The sequence below is a fragment of the Mobula hypostoma genome, chromosome 11 (assembly GCF_963921235.1).
Source record: "Mobula hypostoma chromosome 11, sMobHyp1.1, whole genome shotgun sequence".
NCBI lineage: Eukaryota > Metazoa > Chordata > Chondrichthyes > Myliobatiformes > Myliobatidae > Mobula > Mobula hypostoma.
The window spans coordinates 92073163-92088506 of record NC_086107.1 but is presented as its reverse complement, the minus strand read 5'-3'; the positions used below and the strand labels follow the sequence as shown (position 1 = coordinate 92088506).

General features: G+C 47.5%; 1 protein-coding gene across 5 annotated transcripts in view; it reads left to right on the top strand.

Moving 5' to 3' along the window:
• Positions 1 to 15344, top strand: part of LOC134353944 (epidermal growth factor receptor kinase substrate 8-like protein 1) — a 119467-nt gene that overhangs the window by 64359 nt on the left and 39764 nt on the right. For 3 of the 5 annotated variants that reach the window (XM_063062523.1, XM_063062522.1, XM_063062520.1), the window contains exons 4-6: positions 9281 to 9345; positions 10548 to 10709; positions 11532 to 11681. In XM_063062523.1, the coding sequence (XP_062918593.1) occupies positions 9281 to 9345; positions 10548 to 10709; positions 11532 to 11681 (377 nt within the window). Of the gene's footprint in view, positions 1 to 4681; positions 4931 to 5122; positions 5256 to 9280; positions 9346 to 10547; positions 10710 to 11531; positions 11682 to 15344 lie in introns of those variants that run through there. The other 2 variants (XM_063062524.1, XM_063062525.1) reach the window with 2 other exon arrangements.

Sequence of the window (15344 nt, the reverse complement as noted above, 5' to 3'; positions counted from 1 at the left end):
CGCCCTCAACACACCCTCGGCCTGCGTTTTGTCATTGACGCAAGCGACGCTTTTTTTTACTGTATGCTTCGATATACACGTGACAAGGTCTTTAGAGGGCTAGCTTTATGTGTCTCATACATCAAAGCACTGAAATGTACAGGCAAGTGTGTCGTTTGCGTCAGACCAAATTGGTGAGGATTGCGCTGGGCAGCCTGCAATTATCGCCATGCTTCTAGCACCAGCACAGCCTGCCCACAACTCACTAACCCTGACCAGTACCGCTTTGGACAGTGGGAGGAAACCAGAGCGCCCGGAGGAAGTCCACAGGGTCACCGAGAGGACATCCAAACTCCATACAGGCAGTGGTAGGAATTGAACTCTGATCAGTAATCACTAACTGTTGTGCTACCACGCCATTCTTTAATCTTTGTGCGTTTGGCCATCAGCTGCTCGGACAGTGCATATTGTGCTTCTGCACGGTGACTGTTGGATTTTGTACAGTTGTGATCTTGCACGGTGCCTCGTTTTATTTTTTGCATTTCTCTCAGCTTCTCTTTGCACATTCGGCTATGTGTTTTGTATGGTTGACAAGTATATTGTCCAAGCATATCAACAGAATAACTTTGTGCATTCAACAACCACTGATGACGTGCCTTCAAAGTAAGTTGCCTATTTGCTAAACTGCATCAGGCGAAAGCCAGCCTTAACCATACGCCCTGCGGGGGTAAATCTTCTGGTTCAGCTGGACCCTGATGCAGGGCTGAGGTCAGGATGAACCGGACGCACACACACAACTGTATGAGTGAAATACTGAACTTCAAACAGAGGGAACCACAAGTTTTGCAAAGAGTGAAAGGCATATTAAAATAATTCCAAGGTAGAAACGTAAATAAGAACCACTTGCATCTCGAACAAAGCTATTGGCGGAAACTGTTTTTCATTTGGTAAAAAGAAAAAGTGTAAATGGTGATGTAATTGATGGGGGGGTGATGTCATTTGGAGCAGCAGACATAATTACAGGTGGTGATGATGTCATTGCAGCAATTATGTCACTGTGGTGGTGATGATGTCATTGCAGCAATTATGTCACTGTGGTGGTGATGATGTCACATAGTGTTGCCATGATGTCATTGCTGGTGGCTATGAAACAATGGTGAATGTTCTCAACATTGATATACAGAGCGACCCGGGGGTCCAAGTCCATTTCTCCCAGAAATCAGCAACACAAGTAGATATGGTGGCAAAGATGTGTACTGCATGCCAGGCTTTTATCACTCGCGGCATTGACAATACGAGTCAGGAAGGAATGTTGCAGCTCGATGAAACTTTGGGGTATTCTCTGTAGTTCTGGTCACCCCCATTACAGGAAGGGTGTGGAGGATTACAGAGGCTGCCAAAGACATTCAACAGAATTCTGCCTGGATTAAAGAGCTTAGACTCACGAGGTTGTATTCTCTGGAACAGCAGAGGATGAGGGGATATCCGGAAAGTGGTTTGTAAAACTATGAGAGTCGCAGGTAGACGATATTTTCTTCCAGGCTAGAAATATCAAGTATCAGGTAGATAGGGTCGTATAAAAAGTTCAGAGGCAGAGAGGGTCATGTAGAAAACTCACAGGTAGATAGGGTCGTATAGAAAGCTCACGGGTAGAGAAGGTCATGTAGAAAACACAGGTAGAGAGGGTCACGTAGAAAACACAGGTAGAGAGGGTCACATAGAAAATTCACAGGTAGAGAGGGTCACATAGAAAACTCACAGGTAGAGAGGGTCGTATAGAAAACTCACGGGCAGAGAGGGTCATGTAGAAAACTCACAGGCAGATAGGGTCGTATAGAAAGCTCACGGGCAGATAGGATCGTATAGAAAGCTCACAGGTAGATAGGGTCATATAGAAACCTCGGGCAGATAGGGTCGTATAGAAAGCTCAGGAGCAGATAGGGTCATATAGAAAACTCACGGGCAGATAGGGTCGTATAGAAAGCTCACAGGCAGATAGGGTCGTATAGAAAGCTCATACATAGATAGAGTCGTACAGGCACATTGGCCTTCATAAATCAAAGTATTGAGTACAGGAGCTGGGAAGTTATGTTGAAGTTGCGTGAGACTTTGGTGAGGCCTAATTTGTGTGCAGTTCTGATCACCTACCTACAGGAAAGGTATCAATACGATTGGAAGAGTGCAGAGAAGATTTACAAGAATGATGCCAGGACTCGAGGATCTGAGTTACAGGGATAGGTTGGAAAGGTTAGAACTTTATTCTGTGGATTGTACGAGAATGAAGGGAGATTTGATAGAGGTACACACAATTATGAGGGGTATGGGTAGTGTACATTCTCCCCGTGACCGAGTGGGCTTCCTCCCACATTCCAAAGATGTACGGGTTAGGGTCGGCGAGTTGTGGGCAGGCTGGAAGCATGGTCACACTTGCAGGCTGCCCCCAGCACAATCCTCACCGATCTGACACAAACAACACACTCCACTGTACGTTTCGGTGCACATGTGACAAACAAAGCCCTTTATTGTCGCACGCACCAAGGTACGTTATGTAAGAACGCTGAGGTAATGCAGAAAGGAGGGAAAAAAAGCAGAATGCAGAATGTAGTGTCACAGTTACAGAGAAGATGCAAAGCAGGCAGACAAATAAAGTGCAAGGGTCATATCGAGGTAGACTGGGATGTCAAGATTTCCTCTTGGGGTCATGAGAAGTCCGTTCCAGAGTTTTATGACCACAGCCTCGAGCCTGGTGCTGCCTGTTGACTTTGGGCCTGATGGAAGTGGGGAGAAGGGAAAACGTCCGTGGGGAAGAGGGGTTCTTGATTGCATTGGCTGCTTTCCCGAGGCGGGAAGGAGTCTAGAGGGAGTGAGTGAACGGGAGGCTGGTCTGTCTGATGGACTGGACTGCGTCCACAACTCTCTGCAGTTTCCTGCAGTCACATGCAGAGCATGTGATGTGTCTGGATTGGATGCTTTCAGTGATGTATTCGTAAAAATCCTTGAGCAGCCACAGGGACATGTCGAATTTAAGATCATAAGAACATCAGACCAAAAGATATAGGAGCAGAATTAGGCCATTTGGCCCATTGAGTCTGCTCACCACTTCATCATGGCTGATCCAATTTCCCTCTCAAACCCAATTTCCTGCCTTCTCTCCATATCCCATCATGCCCTGACCAATCAAGAATCCATCAATCTCCGCTTTAAATATACATAAAGACTTGGTCTCCACAGCTGCCTGTGGTAAAGAATTCCACAGATTCACCACTCGCTGGCTAAAGAAATTCCTCCTCATCTCCATTCTAGAAGGACACCCCTCTATTCTGAGGCTGTGACCTCTGGTCTTAGACTCTCCCACCATAGGAAACTTCCTCTCCAGATCCACTCCATCAAGGCCTTTCACCATTCGATAGATTTCAATGTGGTCACCCCTCATTCTTTCGAATTCTAGTGAACACAGGCCCAGAACTATTCAATCCTGGAATCATTTCCATGAACCTCCTTTGAGCCCTCTCCAGGATCAGCACATCCTTTCTGAAATAAGGGGACCAACACGGCTGTCAGTACTCCAAGTGAGGCCTCACCAGTGCTTTATAAAGTTTTCTTAGCCTTCTGAAGAACAGGCATTGTGTCAAGCACAAAATGCTATAGGAACTCGATAGGTCAGGCAGCATCTATGCAAAGGAAAGTCAATGTTTCAAGCTGAGGCCCTTCATCAGGACTGACCTTGAGACCTTGAAGGATGGCAGTCAGAAATAGTTCTGTGTAAAGTTTCACAAACAAGAGAAAATCTGCAGATGCTGGAAATCTGAGCAACACACACAAAAATCCTGGAGGAACTCATCAAGCCGGGCAGCATCTATAGGAAAAAAGCACAGTTGACATTTAAGGCCAAAACCCTTTGACAGGACTGGAGGAAAAAAGATGAGGAGTAGATTTAAAAGGTGGGGGGAGGGGAGAGAAGCACACAAGATGATAGGTGAAACTGGGAGGGGGAGAGATGATATAAAGAGCTGGGAAGTTGATTGGTGAGAGGGATACAGGGCTGGAAAGGGGGAGTTTGATAGAAGAGGACAGAAGGCCATGGAAGAAAAAAAAGGTGGGGGGGGGTAGCTCCAGAGGGAGGTGATGCTCCATCCACCAAAGGAAGTGGGATCTCCCAGTGGCCACACATTTTAATTCCATTTCCCATTCCCATTCTGATCTGTCCATCCATGGCCTCCTCTACTGTAGCAATGAGGCCACACTCAGGTTGGAGGAACAAAACCTTATATTCCGTCTGGGTAGCCTCCCACCTTATGGCATGAACACCGATTTCTCAAATTTCTGGTAATGCCCCTTCCCTCTTCACCAGTCCCCATTCCCTTTTTCCCTCTCTTACTTTATCTCCTTGCCCACCCATCACCTCCCTCTCATACTCCATCCCCACTTTTCTTTCTTCCATGGCTTTCTGTCCTCTCCTATCAGACTCCCCCCTTCTCCAGCCCTGTATCTCCTTCACCAATCATCTTCCCAGTTCTTTACTTCACTCCCCCCACCTTCCTGGTTTCACCCCCACATCTTTTAAATCTACTCCTCACCTTTCTTTCTCCAGACCTGCCGAAGGGTCTCCGCCCAAAATGTCGACTGTACTTTTTTCTCCACAGATGCTGCCTGGCCTGCTGAGTTCCTCCGGCATTTTGTGTGTGTTGCCTGTGTAAAATTTTATTGGTCTTCCCTAAGAGGAAAGTGTCCAGGACGAGGACTACATGCCTGACAGGGAAGGTACTCACAGGGTTAATCTCTGACTTGAGTCCTGCCCAGAAATTTAAAAAACAATTATAAAGTAACAGGTGGTGAAATCATTCACCTGATATCTACTGAGACACTTCCTATTAGTGGCAGAGCACAACCTCCCTGCTTGTGAGAAAAGGTATCTCAAATTAAAGGACTGCTGTGAGAGGAGACTACCCAGGTCAGTAACACTCCATTCCTCATCAGGAAAGGATTAAAGTCTGTGTTTGGTCAGTGTTTGGGAGACGAGAGTTTTATGAAACTGCTGAAAGTGGTTACACCTTGCTCAAAACTTTGGACTGTTTGGTATATTAGGGTGGGGTTGGGTTCAGCCTGGTAGTTGCATGAGTTTATTCCTGTCTGCTGTGAGTCAAGAAGATCGAGTCCTTTATCCTGGCTGATTCCCTGCAAACCCCGTTGCCAGCAGAGAGGGGGGGTCGCGGTGAGACCTGGGCAGGCCGGAGCTCTCAGTTTCCTTCACTGAACACTGCCCCTTTTGGGGAGAGGTGGGTGAGGTAGAATCAGGTCCTGATGGATTCAGGTTTCCTGATTGGAAAGGGCGCATCAGAAAGCACACATTCACGCGGAAAGACACACACATAAAACACACACACACTCTGAAGTGCCTAAAGCAGGGGTCCAACCAAGTTCCTCTCGGTGAACGGTCGGGGTCCACTGCAGAATAAAAGTTGTGAACCCCTGGACTAAACAGATATGCAGTAAGGCCCACTCACAGACCATTCTAAAACCATACACAAGTGTGCCCGTGTCCATGCAGTGCACATGACACACTTAACAACTGGTGCCTGGGAGAAGCCTGTGCTTTCCTTGGGCGCGACGCTGAATGGTTAAGACACTACTCTAACAGGTTCTCAGCTTCTGATCCTGAGACCTAAGCCCACGTCTCACCATGGCAGCTGGCGAATTCGAATCCAATTGAATATAACTGGAGTTTAAGCAGCGCCGCTTTTGGTGATGGTGACCGCGAAACTATGAAATTGTCACGAAGACCCAATGGTCGACTGATCTCCCATAAGAGAGTGACTGTGATCCCCCCTTTTATGAAGCTTGGCCTGTATGCACGTGACTCCAGGACCACCAAAGTGGAGTTGTTTCCTTCATCATAAACACTGCAGACTTTAAAATCAGTAAATACCTGGGGAAAAACACAGGGAGCATAGAACATAGAACATTACAGCACAATACAGGCCCTTCAGCCCACAATGTTATGCTGACCTCTTAACCTACTCCAAGATCAATCTAACCCTTGCCTTCTGTATAGTCCTCTACTTTTCTATCATCCACCTGCCCACAGAAGAGTAACACACACAAAACTCTGGAGAAACTCAGCAGGTTAGGCAGCATCTATGGAAAGGAATTTTTCAGGCCAAGACCCTTCATCAGGACTCTAGGATTGTACCTATGTGAGAATTTCTTAAATGTCCCCGAATGTGTAAAAATAAATCTTACCTATGACATTCCCCATCACGATCATGCTCAAAGATAGATCAGGCACGAGGGGCTGAATGGCCTACTCCTGCTCCCATTTTCTTGTGTTTATAATTGTTATTGACATAGGAAGCAGAAAAATGTCACAATAATTTTTTGGAGGGTCCTGTATTTGGGACTAAGGTACACAACTTTTATCAGGAACTGATTATGGGTCTTGTTGATGGTTTATTCCTCTCCATAGATGCTGCTTGACCTATCGAATACCCATCACCTTTTACCAGCATTTGCAGAATCTCTTGTGCTTATGGTTCACAAATCTGATGGATTGAAGGGAAGTAGCTGTTCCTGAACCTGGTGGTGTGGGACTTCTGGCTTCTGTACCTCCTGCGTTACGATTGTAGTGAGAAGAGGGTGTGAGGGGTTCGTTGATCATAGATGCCAGCTTCCTGACGCAGCGCCTCCTGTAGACGCTGCCAATGGTGGGACTGCGGTGGAGGCCAAGTCCACGGGCATATTTAAGGCGGAGGTTGATCGTTTCCTGATTGGTCAGGGCATCAAAGGATATGGCGAGAAGGCAGGTGTATGGCGTCGAATGGGATCCGGGATCAGCCATGATGGAATGGCGGAGCAGGTTCGATGGGCTGAATGGCCTAATTCTGCTCCTATGTCTTATGGTGATGGACCAGGCTGTGTCCACCTCTCTCTCAGAGGAGCAGAATGCTATTCCCATGTCTGCACTTGTTTCCAGGAGCCACCTCTTCCTCGATATCTTGGCTCCTGATCTGATTAGTGCTCCAAAGCGCCCCCCTCTCTGTACCAGCTTTGGGCAGGGGGAGGTGACGGAGAAGCAGAGATGGTGTTTCTCCACGAACCTGGCTCTCGTGGTCTGGTTGGGTAACCCCCACGGCCCCATCTGAGGCTAGAAACCCAACAGAAAAGAAAACTTGCACAGTAGTGCAGTAGTTGGCACAATCACTTTACTGAGCAATCAGGGTTCAATTCCCACTGCTGACTGTAAGGAGTCTGCCCATTCTTCCCACGATCACAAGGGTTTCTTCCTGGTGCTCTGGTTTCCTCCCACATTCTAAAGGCGTACGGTACGGGTTAGGGTTACGTGAGCTATGGGCACGTTACACTGGCGCTGGAAGCATGACGGGACTTGCGGGCTGCCCCCAGCACATTGTCACTGATTTGATTTGACCCAAGTGACGCAGCTCACTGTATGTTTTGATATGTTGAAGTCTGAAGCTCATCTTTCATCCTTTATCTATTTGTGGCCAAATAAACTTGTCTCTTGGCATCTGTAAGGTTCTTCCTTGCAGAAGGGGGTGATGGGCAGATGGAGGAGGGGGAGAGAGGGGCTATTGCCATAGAAGCTGGGAGGTTTTGCAAAGGGCAGCAGATGCTGGGATCTGAGGGGACGGGGGGTGGAGAATAGAATCGGGGAGGGCAGGTGGGAACAGGAGGTGAGGGGTGCCAGAGGGAGGAGATTGTCGGGTGATGGGCGAACGGAGGGGGTGATGGGCAGATACAGAGTGAGGGGACCCATGTGGATCAAGAGCAAGACGAGACACAGAGAGGGAGCATCTGCTCCTCTCCTGCCGGCTCTAGAAATCACTTGGAAGTCTGGAATCCGAGGCCTGATGACTTGAGCCCTGAGGCCACTGTGAGTCCAGCAGGGGAAGTCAAAGCCCGAAACGGCTGCGATTCTGCGAGTGCCACTCTGAAGGGTGGAGGCGTCCTGTCCTGTGCTTGGAGAACCGTGTGCGTGGGAAGGAGGGAGGGAGGGGGCTTATTTTGCTATTGTTGTTTTGTGCTCTTGTCGAGGATTGTAGTCATGTTATGTTGGCACCGAAATGCATGGCAACATTTGCACATCCTTGGGTTGTGTTGGTAGTTAACGCAAATGACTGCGTTTCACTGTATGTTTCAATATACACGCAAGTTTTTAAAAAAAAAATGTCTGAATCTGTTATCAGGAAGTGAGAGCAGCAGTTCTGATTTTTATATATATATATATATATAAAAACATTTATTTATTTATCTATCTATCTATCTATCTATCTATTTATTTATTTAAATACAGAGCATGATAGGTCCTTCGTGCCATGACATCCAGCAATTCCCCCAGTTTAACCCTAGCCTAATCACAGGACAATTTACATTGACCAATTAACCTACCAACTGGTATGTCTTCGGACTGTGGGAGGAAACCAGAGCACCCGGAGGAAACCCTCATGGTCACGGGGAGAACGTATAAACTCCTTCCAGGCAGTGGTGGGATTTGAACCTGGGTACTCCAAAGCGTTGTGCTAACCACTGCGCTTACTGTGTCACCCTGCTGAAGGGTCTTGGCCTGAAATGTCAATTGTTTATTCCTCTCCATAGATGCCCCCTGACCTGCTGAGTTCCTCCAGCGTTTTGTATGTAATACTCTGGATTTCCAGCATCTACAGAATCTCTTGTGTTTGTGATCTTCTGCCTGGCTGTTCTACAACCTGGCATCACGGACGGTGAATTCTCCAAACTCCAGTAGCTGTTAGCTAGAGAGATTAGGCAATGTCACAAAAGACAAAGGGAAGGGTCTCGGCCCGAAACGTTGACTGTACCTCTTTCTATAGATGCTGCCTGGCCTGCTGCGTTCACCAGCGTCTTTTGTGTGTGTTGCTTGAATTTCCAGCATCTGCAGACTTCTTTGTGTTTGCGTTAAACTCAGAGATGACCCTGCCCTTGCCAGAGAGGGAGGACTCAAGACGGTCCGGTTTTGCAACTTTGACGCTGGAATTTGCACAACTCCCCTTGACGTATCCGATGTAGTTTCTGCTGTGATTTACTCTGCACTGTCACAGGGTGAAGACTTTAGAGAGGTGGGGGGGGTGGGGGCAGATTGAAGGAAGCCTGAGATACTTGTTGCACAGTGTCTGGTGTGCGGACTGAACAGAAAACGGCAGGATTAGCCGCAATGAGGCTCTGGTTTCATCTGCCTCACCTGTAGTTGCAACAGCCACTCCCTTTCCAAGAATCTGTTGATATTTCTCTCACCAGGACTTTTACTCACTACTTTCCTTTTGATTTGCAGAGCAGAGGAAGAAATATTCCAACACCAACTTCATAATGGACGATCAGTCCCAGTACCACGTGAATGTAAGTCACCGGCCTCTTCACTGTCAACTTCACCCCGAAACTGAGCCGAACAGAAAGTTCTCTTTTTAAAATCTGGGTATCGTTGACCATATTTCCCTGTGACATATACAGAAAATATAATTGCTGCATGTCTCCCTCCACCTTCGCAGCACAGTACTGCACAGGAGCAGGCCCACTACGCAGGTGCTGCACAATGCCAAATCTCTTCTGCCTGCGTGTGATCCACCTAAAATCCATTCCCTGCCTATTCACCTATCTGTCTAAAGGTTTTTTTAAAGACCGCTACTGTATCTGCTTCCAGCAAGACCCCTGGCAGCCCGTACGGGACACTCACCACTCCCTGTGTTTAAAAAAACAACTTGCCAAACCTCCCCCCCGCCCCTATCACTGCGATATCTCCTTCGAAAGTTCTCTTTCTCACCCCCATATCTCCTTCTCACCTTCACTACATGCCCTCTAGTATCAGATAAAACATACTGGCTGTCTATCCTAACTAAGGCCCCTCATAAGCTTATAAACCTCTATTATGTCTCCTCTCAGCTTCTGGCGCTCTAGGTAAAACAACCCACGTTTGTCTAACCTCTCCTCACAGAACATGTCCTTTTATCCAGGCAACATCACGGCCTCCCTGTCTTTGAGAACATCTTCAAAAGGCAGTGCCTTTAATTTTTCAGGACCCTCATCATCCAGGACGTGCCCTCTTCTCATTGCTACCATCCGGGAGGAGGTACAGGAGCCTGAAGGCACACACTCAGCAATTCAGGAAGAATTTCTTCCCCTCTTCTATCAGATCTCTGAATAGTCCTTGAACCCGTGAACATCACCTCACTATTCCTCTTTTATACTGTTTTCTTATTTATTTCCATTGTAGCTTCATGCCTTGCACTGTCCTCCTGCCAGAAAACAACGAATTTCACAACATATGTCAGTGAGATAATAAACTTGATTCTAATTCTGAACCACTTCTGTACCCTCTCCAAAGTCTCCACATCCTTCCTGTAATGGGGCGACGAGAACTACTTTAACTGTGGCTAACCAATGTTTTGATTACCATTAATTCAATACGCCCACTTATTTTGTCTGCACTGTTCACATTTCTGCCCCGAACAGTACACCCTTTATCTCAACATCGGCCTGATAGTCTCCTCTCCTCACTACTCCAACGTCTCTCACTTGGACTTTATTTCTCTTACTGCTGACAGCATCTGACCACCTTTCCCCTGGGTCCTGACGAGGAGACCCAGACTGTGGAGGAGTCCATTAGGAAGCTGAAGAGCTTAGACAGCAAAGGAAGGATCTGGACACAGGAAATGTTGCTGCAAGTCAACACCTCGGCCGTCAGTCTGGTGGACATTGAGTCCAAGGTAGGCTGCCTCGGTCCACGGTGGGGAAAGAGACCTGACCTTTGCTGATCTGTGTAGCCTTACTGGTTGGATCAGTTCCAACGAGGTAGCCGTGGAGTTGGTCCAATTGACAAGGACGTAGTGGCCATTGGGTATGGGACGAGGTGGAGTTTATAGCTGACCAACACCGATTCATCACCAAACCATTTTTCCACTGCATTGCAGCCAGTGCAAGGTTCATCACTCACCCTTGTCGGTGAGGAACTTGTACGTTCTCCCTGTGAACGCATGGGTTTTCTCTGAGTGCACCGGTTTCCTCACACATTCCAGAGACATACTACAGATTAGTAAGTTGTGAGCATGCTACATTGGTCCATGAATCATGTGGGCTGCCCCCAACGCACCCTTGGAGTGAGCAAGTCGTTGATGTAAATAGCACATTTTCCCGTATGTCTTGATGTACAGGTGACAAAGAAAGATACTCTTTCATCTCAGGATGTAGGGATAGATCAGTCCTGTTCCTCCTTTAGCCTAAGGAACATTTTGCTGCGTGGGCCCCAGAGCCTTGAACTTCCTTCATATCCAAGCAGGTATAAACCTACACTGGTGATTCAGGTGAGACTTGTTACAAGGAAGGTTATAAAGGCAAAACCAGGTCTGCTGAAGCTGCTTGATGAAGATAAACAACAGAATCATTGGGGTTTGTGACACTTTGTACACTGTACTCAATAACTGTACCCACTGGGATTTCATTCAAGTGTCGCCTACCCTTGTGGTCCTTCATGTTTCGATGCACGTGTGACAAATAAAGCTCATCTTTATTTCTGATTGGGTTTGGTTTAGGATGAGCTGGAGACCTACCCTCTGATGGCTATTGAACATTGTGACTCTCTGCTGAACAGCTGGCGATACAATTCCATTCTCATCCTGGTCTGCAAGGAGGCTGACCAAGCCAAACCCGACATCCACTTCTTCCAGTGCTCTGAGGTTGGGGTGAGTATGAGTGCCTTGATCAGGAAGGACTGCCCACATTTCTCTCTTAGGGGGTGGATGGAGGAGGGTGGGATGGGTGATTCTAGATGAGTCGTCCTTTTCATCACACCACGTGGCCAAGTGGTTAAGGCGTTCGTCTAGTGATCTGAAGGTCGCTAGTTCGAGCCTCAGCTGTGGCAGAGTGTTTGTGTCCTTGAGCAAGGCACTTAACCACACATTGCTCTAGTGTCTGTGTGAGGAGTGGCGCCCCACACAGACTTCCAATCTGCGCCTTGTAAGGCATGAAAATGCCCGACACAGGCCTCTCATGGTCTGAGTCAATGTTCCCTCCCTCCCATAATGGTGAACAAGCCTGATGCTTTATAAGGCATCTGGAGTATTGTGAGCAGTTTTGGGCTCCTTATCTAAGGAAGGTTGTGCTGGGATTGGAGAGTGTCAAGAGAAGATTCATAAGAATTATCCCGGGAATGAATGATTTCACATATGAGGGCCATTTGATAACTCAGGGCCTGTACTCATTGGAGTTTAGAAGAATGAGGGGGGATCTCATTGCAATGTACCGAACATTGAAAGGGTCAGATAGAGTGGATGTGCAGAGGATGTTTCCAATAGTGGAACAGCCTAGGACCAGAGGGCACAGAGTCAGAATAGAAGGACATCCCTTTAGACTACTGATTAGGAGGATTTTTGTTTTGTTGCTAGAGAGTGGTAAGTATTGCAACAGATTGCTGTGGAGGTCAAGTCATTGGGTGTATTTACTGTGGAGGTTGATAGGTTCTTGATTAGCTGGGGTGACAATGGTTATGGGGAGAAGGTAGGGAAAGGAGGGTCGAGAGGGAAAATAAATCTGCTACGATCAATTCGTGCAGCATACTTGATGGGCTGAATGGCCCAATTCTGTTCCTGTATTTTATAGTTCTTCCAGTGTTGTCCATCACAAGTAGATAATCCTCTTTTTCTGGAGATTCTGAGCTCATGTCCCACCTAGAGATGTGAGTGCCAGAATTTACAGTGGTTCTAGAAAGTTTGTGAATCCTGTAGAAGTTTCTCTGTTTCTGCATAAGTATGACCTAAAATGTGAACAGATCTTCATGCAAGTCCTAAAGCTAGATAAAGAGTATCCAATTAAATAAACAACACAAAAACATTATACTTGTTCATTTATTTATTGAGAAAAATGATTCAATATGACATGTATTTGTTGGAAAAAAGTATGTGAACCTCTGGGGTAATGCCTTCTACAAAAGTTATTTGGAGTCAGGTATTCCAATCAATGAGATGAGATTGTTGGTGTGGGTTGTAGAGGTGCCCTGCCCTATAAAAAAGACACACAAAGTCAGGTTACTGACAGAGCCTGCTCTTCTCAAGAAAGATCTGTTTATGTGCACCGTGCCTCGATCAAAACAACTTTCAGAGGACCTTAGAAGAAGAATTGTAGAGATGTATGAAGTTGGAAAAGGCTACAAAAGCATTTCCTGTTATGGTCCAGATTGGGGTCCCTTTAAATTTACTTTGTTTATGTTACGATCCGGACCGTTGACTCCCTATTTCCCTTTGGTTCCCTGTTTTCCCGTGTCCCTTGGCCTTGGTGATTGGAGGCAATTAACTCTCAGCTGAACCGGTAGTTTATAGTCTCCGGCTTTCAGCCATTCGGCACGAGAGCGTCTGCAAAGTCACCAAGGTATGGCGTGCCAATGTCATCTGCCCGGAGCAAGCTTAGTCTCCACCCGTAGCGAGTGCTGGTAATTCGCATTTCCTCACCGGAGCAACCCTGTCAAGTTACCTCGCCAAAGCGAGCCTGCAAAGTTTCCTCACCGAGGTGGGTCCGTCAGTTAACCCGCCGGAGGGAATCAAGAACTACTGTCTACTGTTCCCAGGCTGAGTTGAGAGCTCGCCACTACCGGAGGCTCCAAGTCAAGTCCTGGCTCTGGGGGCATCCAAATACCCAGTCAAGTCCCGGTCCTGCTGGCATCCAAGTTCCGTGTCAAGTCCTGGCCCTGGCGGTCTGTGATTCTTGTCCTTACTCCTTGTATCCCTTCCTCTGCCTTCTGTTTCCTCGCCTGAAGCCCTGCCTTATCTTGCCGGTAACTCTCGCCTTGCCTGAAGTTCTCGTCTCACCTTGCTTTGCCAGAAACCTTGCCTTGTCTTGCCGGTAACTCTCGCCTCACCTGAAATTCTCCTCTCGCCTTGCGTTGCCTGAAGCCTTGCCTTGTCTTGCTAGTAACTCTCGCCTCGTCTCACCTGCAGTCTTGTCCCTGAGCCACCCTGTACCTAGCTCCCTTCCTGTCCCTTGCCTCTGCCCAGGTAAGCCAGGCCATCTTGCCGTAATCTGCGGTTGGTTCTGTCCCTTCCTGTCCCTTGCCTCCGTCAGGTAAGCCAGGCCTTATTGCCATTACCTACGGTTGGTTCTGTCCCTTCCTGTCCCTTGCCTCTGTCGGGTGGTGATCCACGCCCTGTCCAGGAGGAGCCTCTAGCCTCCGGCCTCCAGCCAAGCCTCCTGCCTCCTGCCTCCTGCCAAGCTTCAAGCCTGAAGACTCCAGCCTCCTGCCTCCTGCCAAGCCTCGCTTCAAGTCTCTAGGACTCCAGCTTCGTCTTGCCTGCCAGCCAAGCCTCATCCTTGCCTAGTTCTGGGGTCCGAGCCAGAGGCAAGACCCAGGTACTGGGTCCTTGTCCAGTCTCTGATTCGGAGTCCAAGCCCGGGCTCCTAGCTCTCTTGTCCAGTCCGGTTCTGGGTTCCCGGTTTTCGTGTCCATGTCCTAGCCCTCACCCTGTATTCTAGTCCTGTCCCTAGTCCTTCAGTGTCTGTGTCTTGCACTTGGGTCCGTTCCCAGCCACCTCCCTATGACATTTCCAAAGACAGTGTTCATCAGTCCACAGTAAGAGGAAGTTGTCTACAAATGAAGGAAACTTAGTACTGTTGCTACTCTCCCTAGGAGTGTGCATCCTGCAAAGAACACATCAAGAGCACAACGTGCAATGCTGATAGAGGTGAAAAATAACCTAAGGTGACACCAAAAGACCTGCAGAAATCACTAGAATGTGCTAAAGTCTCTGTCCATGTGACCACTATAAGAAAAACACTGAACAAGAATTATGTTCCTGGAAGGACACCACGGAGGAAACCACTGCTCTCCAAAACAAAAATTAGTGCACATCTCTAGTTTGCAAAAGACTACCTGGATGTTCTACAATGCTTGTGGGACAATGTTCTGTGGACAGATGAGACAGAAGTTGAACTTGTTGGCAGAAGTGCACATTGTTATGTCTGGAGGGAAAAGGGCACTGCACACCAACACCAATACCTCATCCCAAGTGTGAAGCATGGTGGAAGGACCATCATGGTTTGGAGCAGCTTTGCTGCCTCAGGGCCTGGACAGATTGCAATCGTTAAGGGAACAATGAATTCAAAATTGTATCAAAACATTTTACAGGAGCAGTCCATTACCTGAAGCTTAATAGAAGTTGGATAATGCTGCAGGACAATGATCCAAAAGACAAGAGTAAATCAACAACAGAATGATTTAAAAAGAAGAAAGTTTGTATTTTGGAATGGCTGAGTCAAAGTCCTGACCTTAATCATACAGCAACGTTGTGGAAGGATCTGAAGCGAGCATTTCATGCGAGGATGCCCACCAACATCCCAGAGTTGAAGCAGTTTTGTAA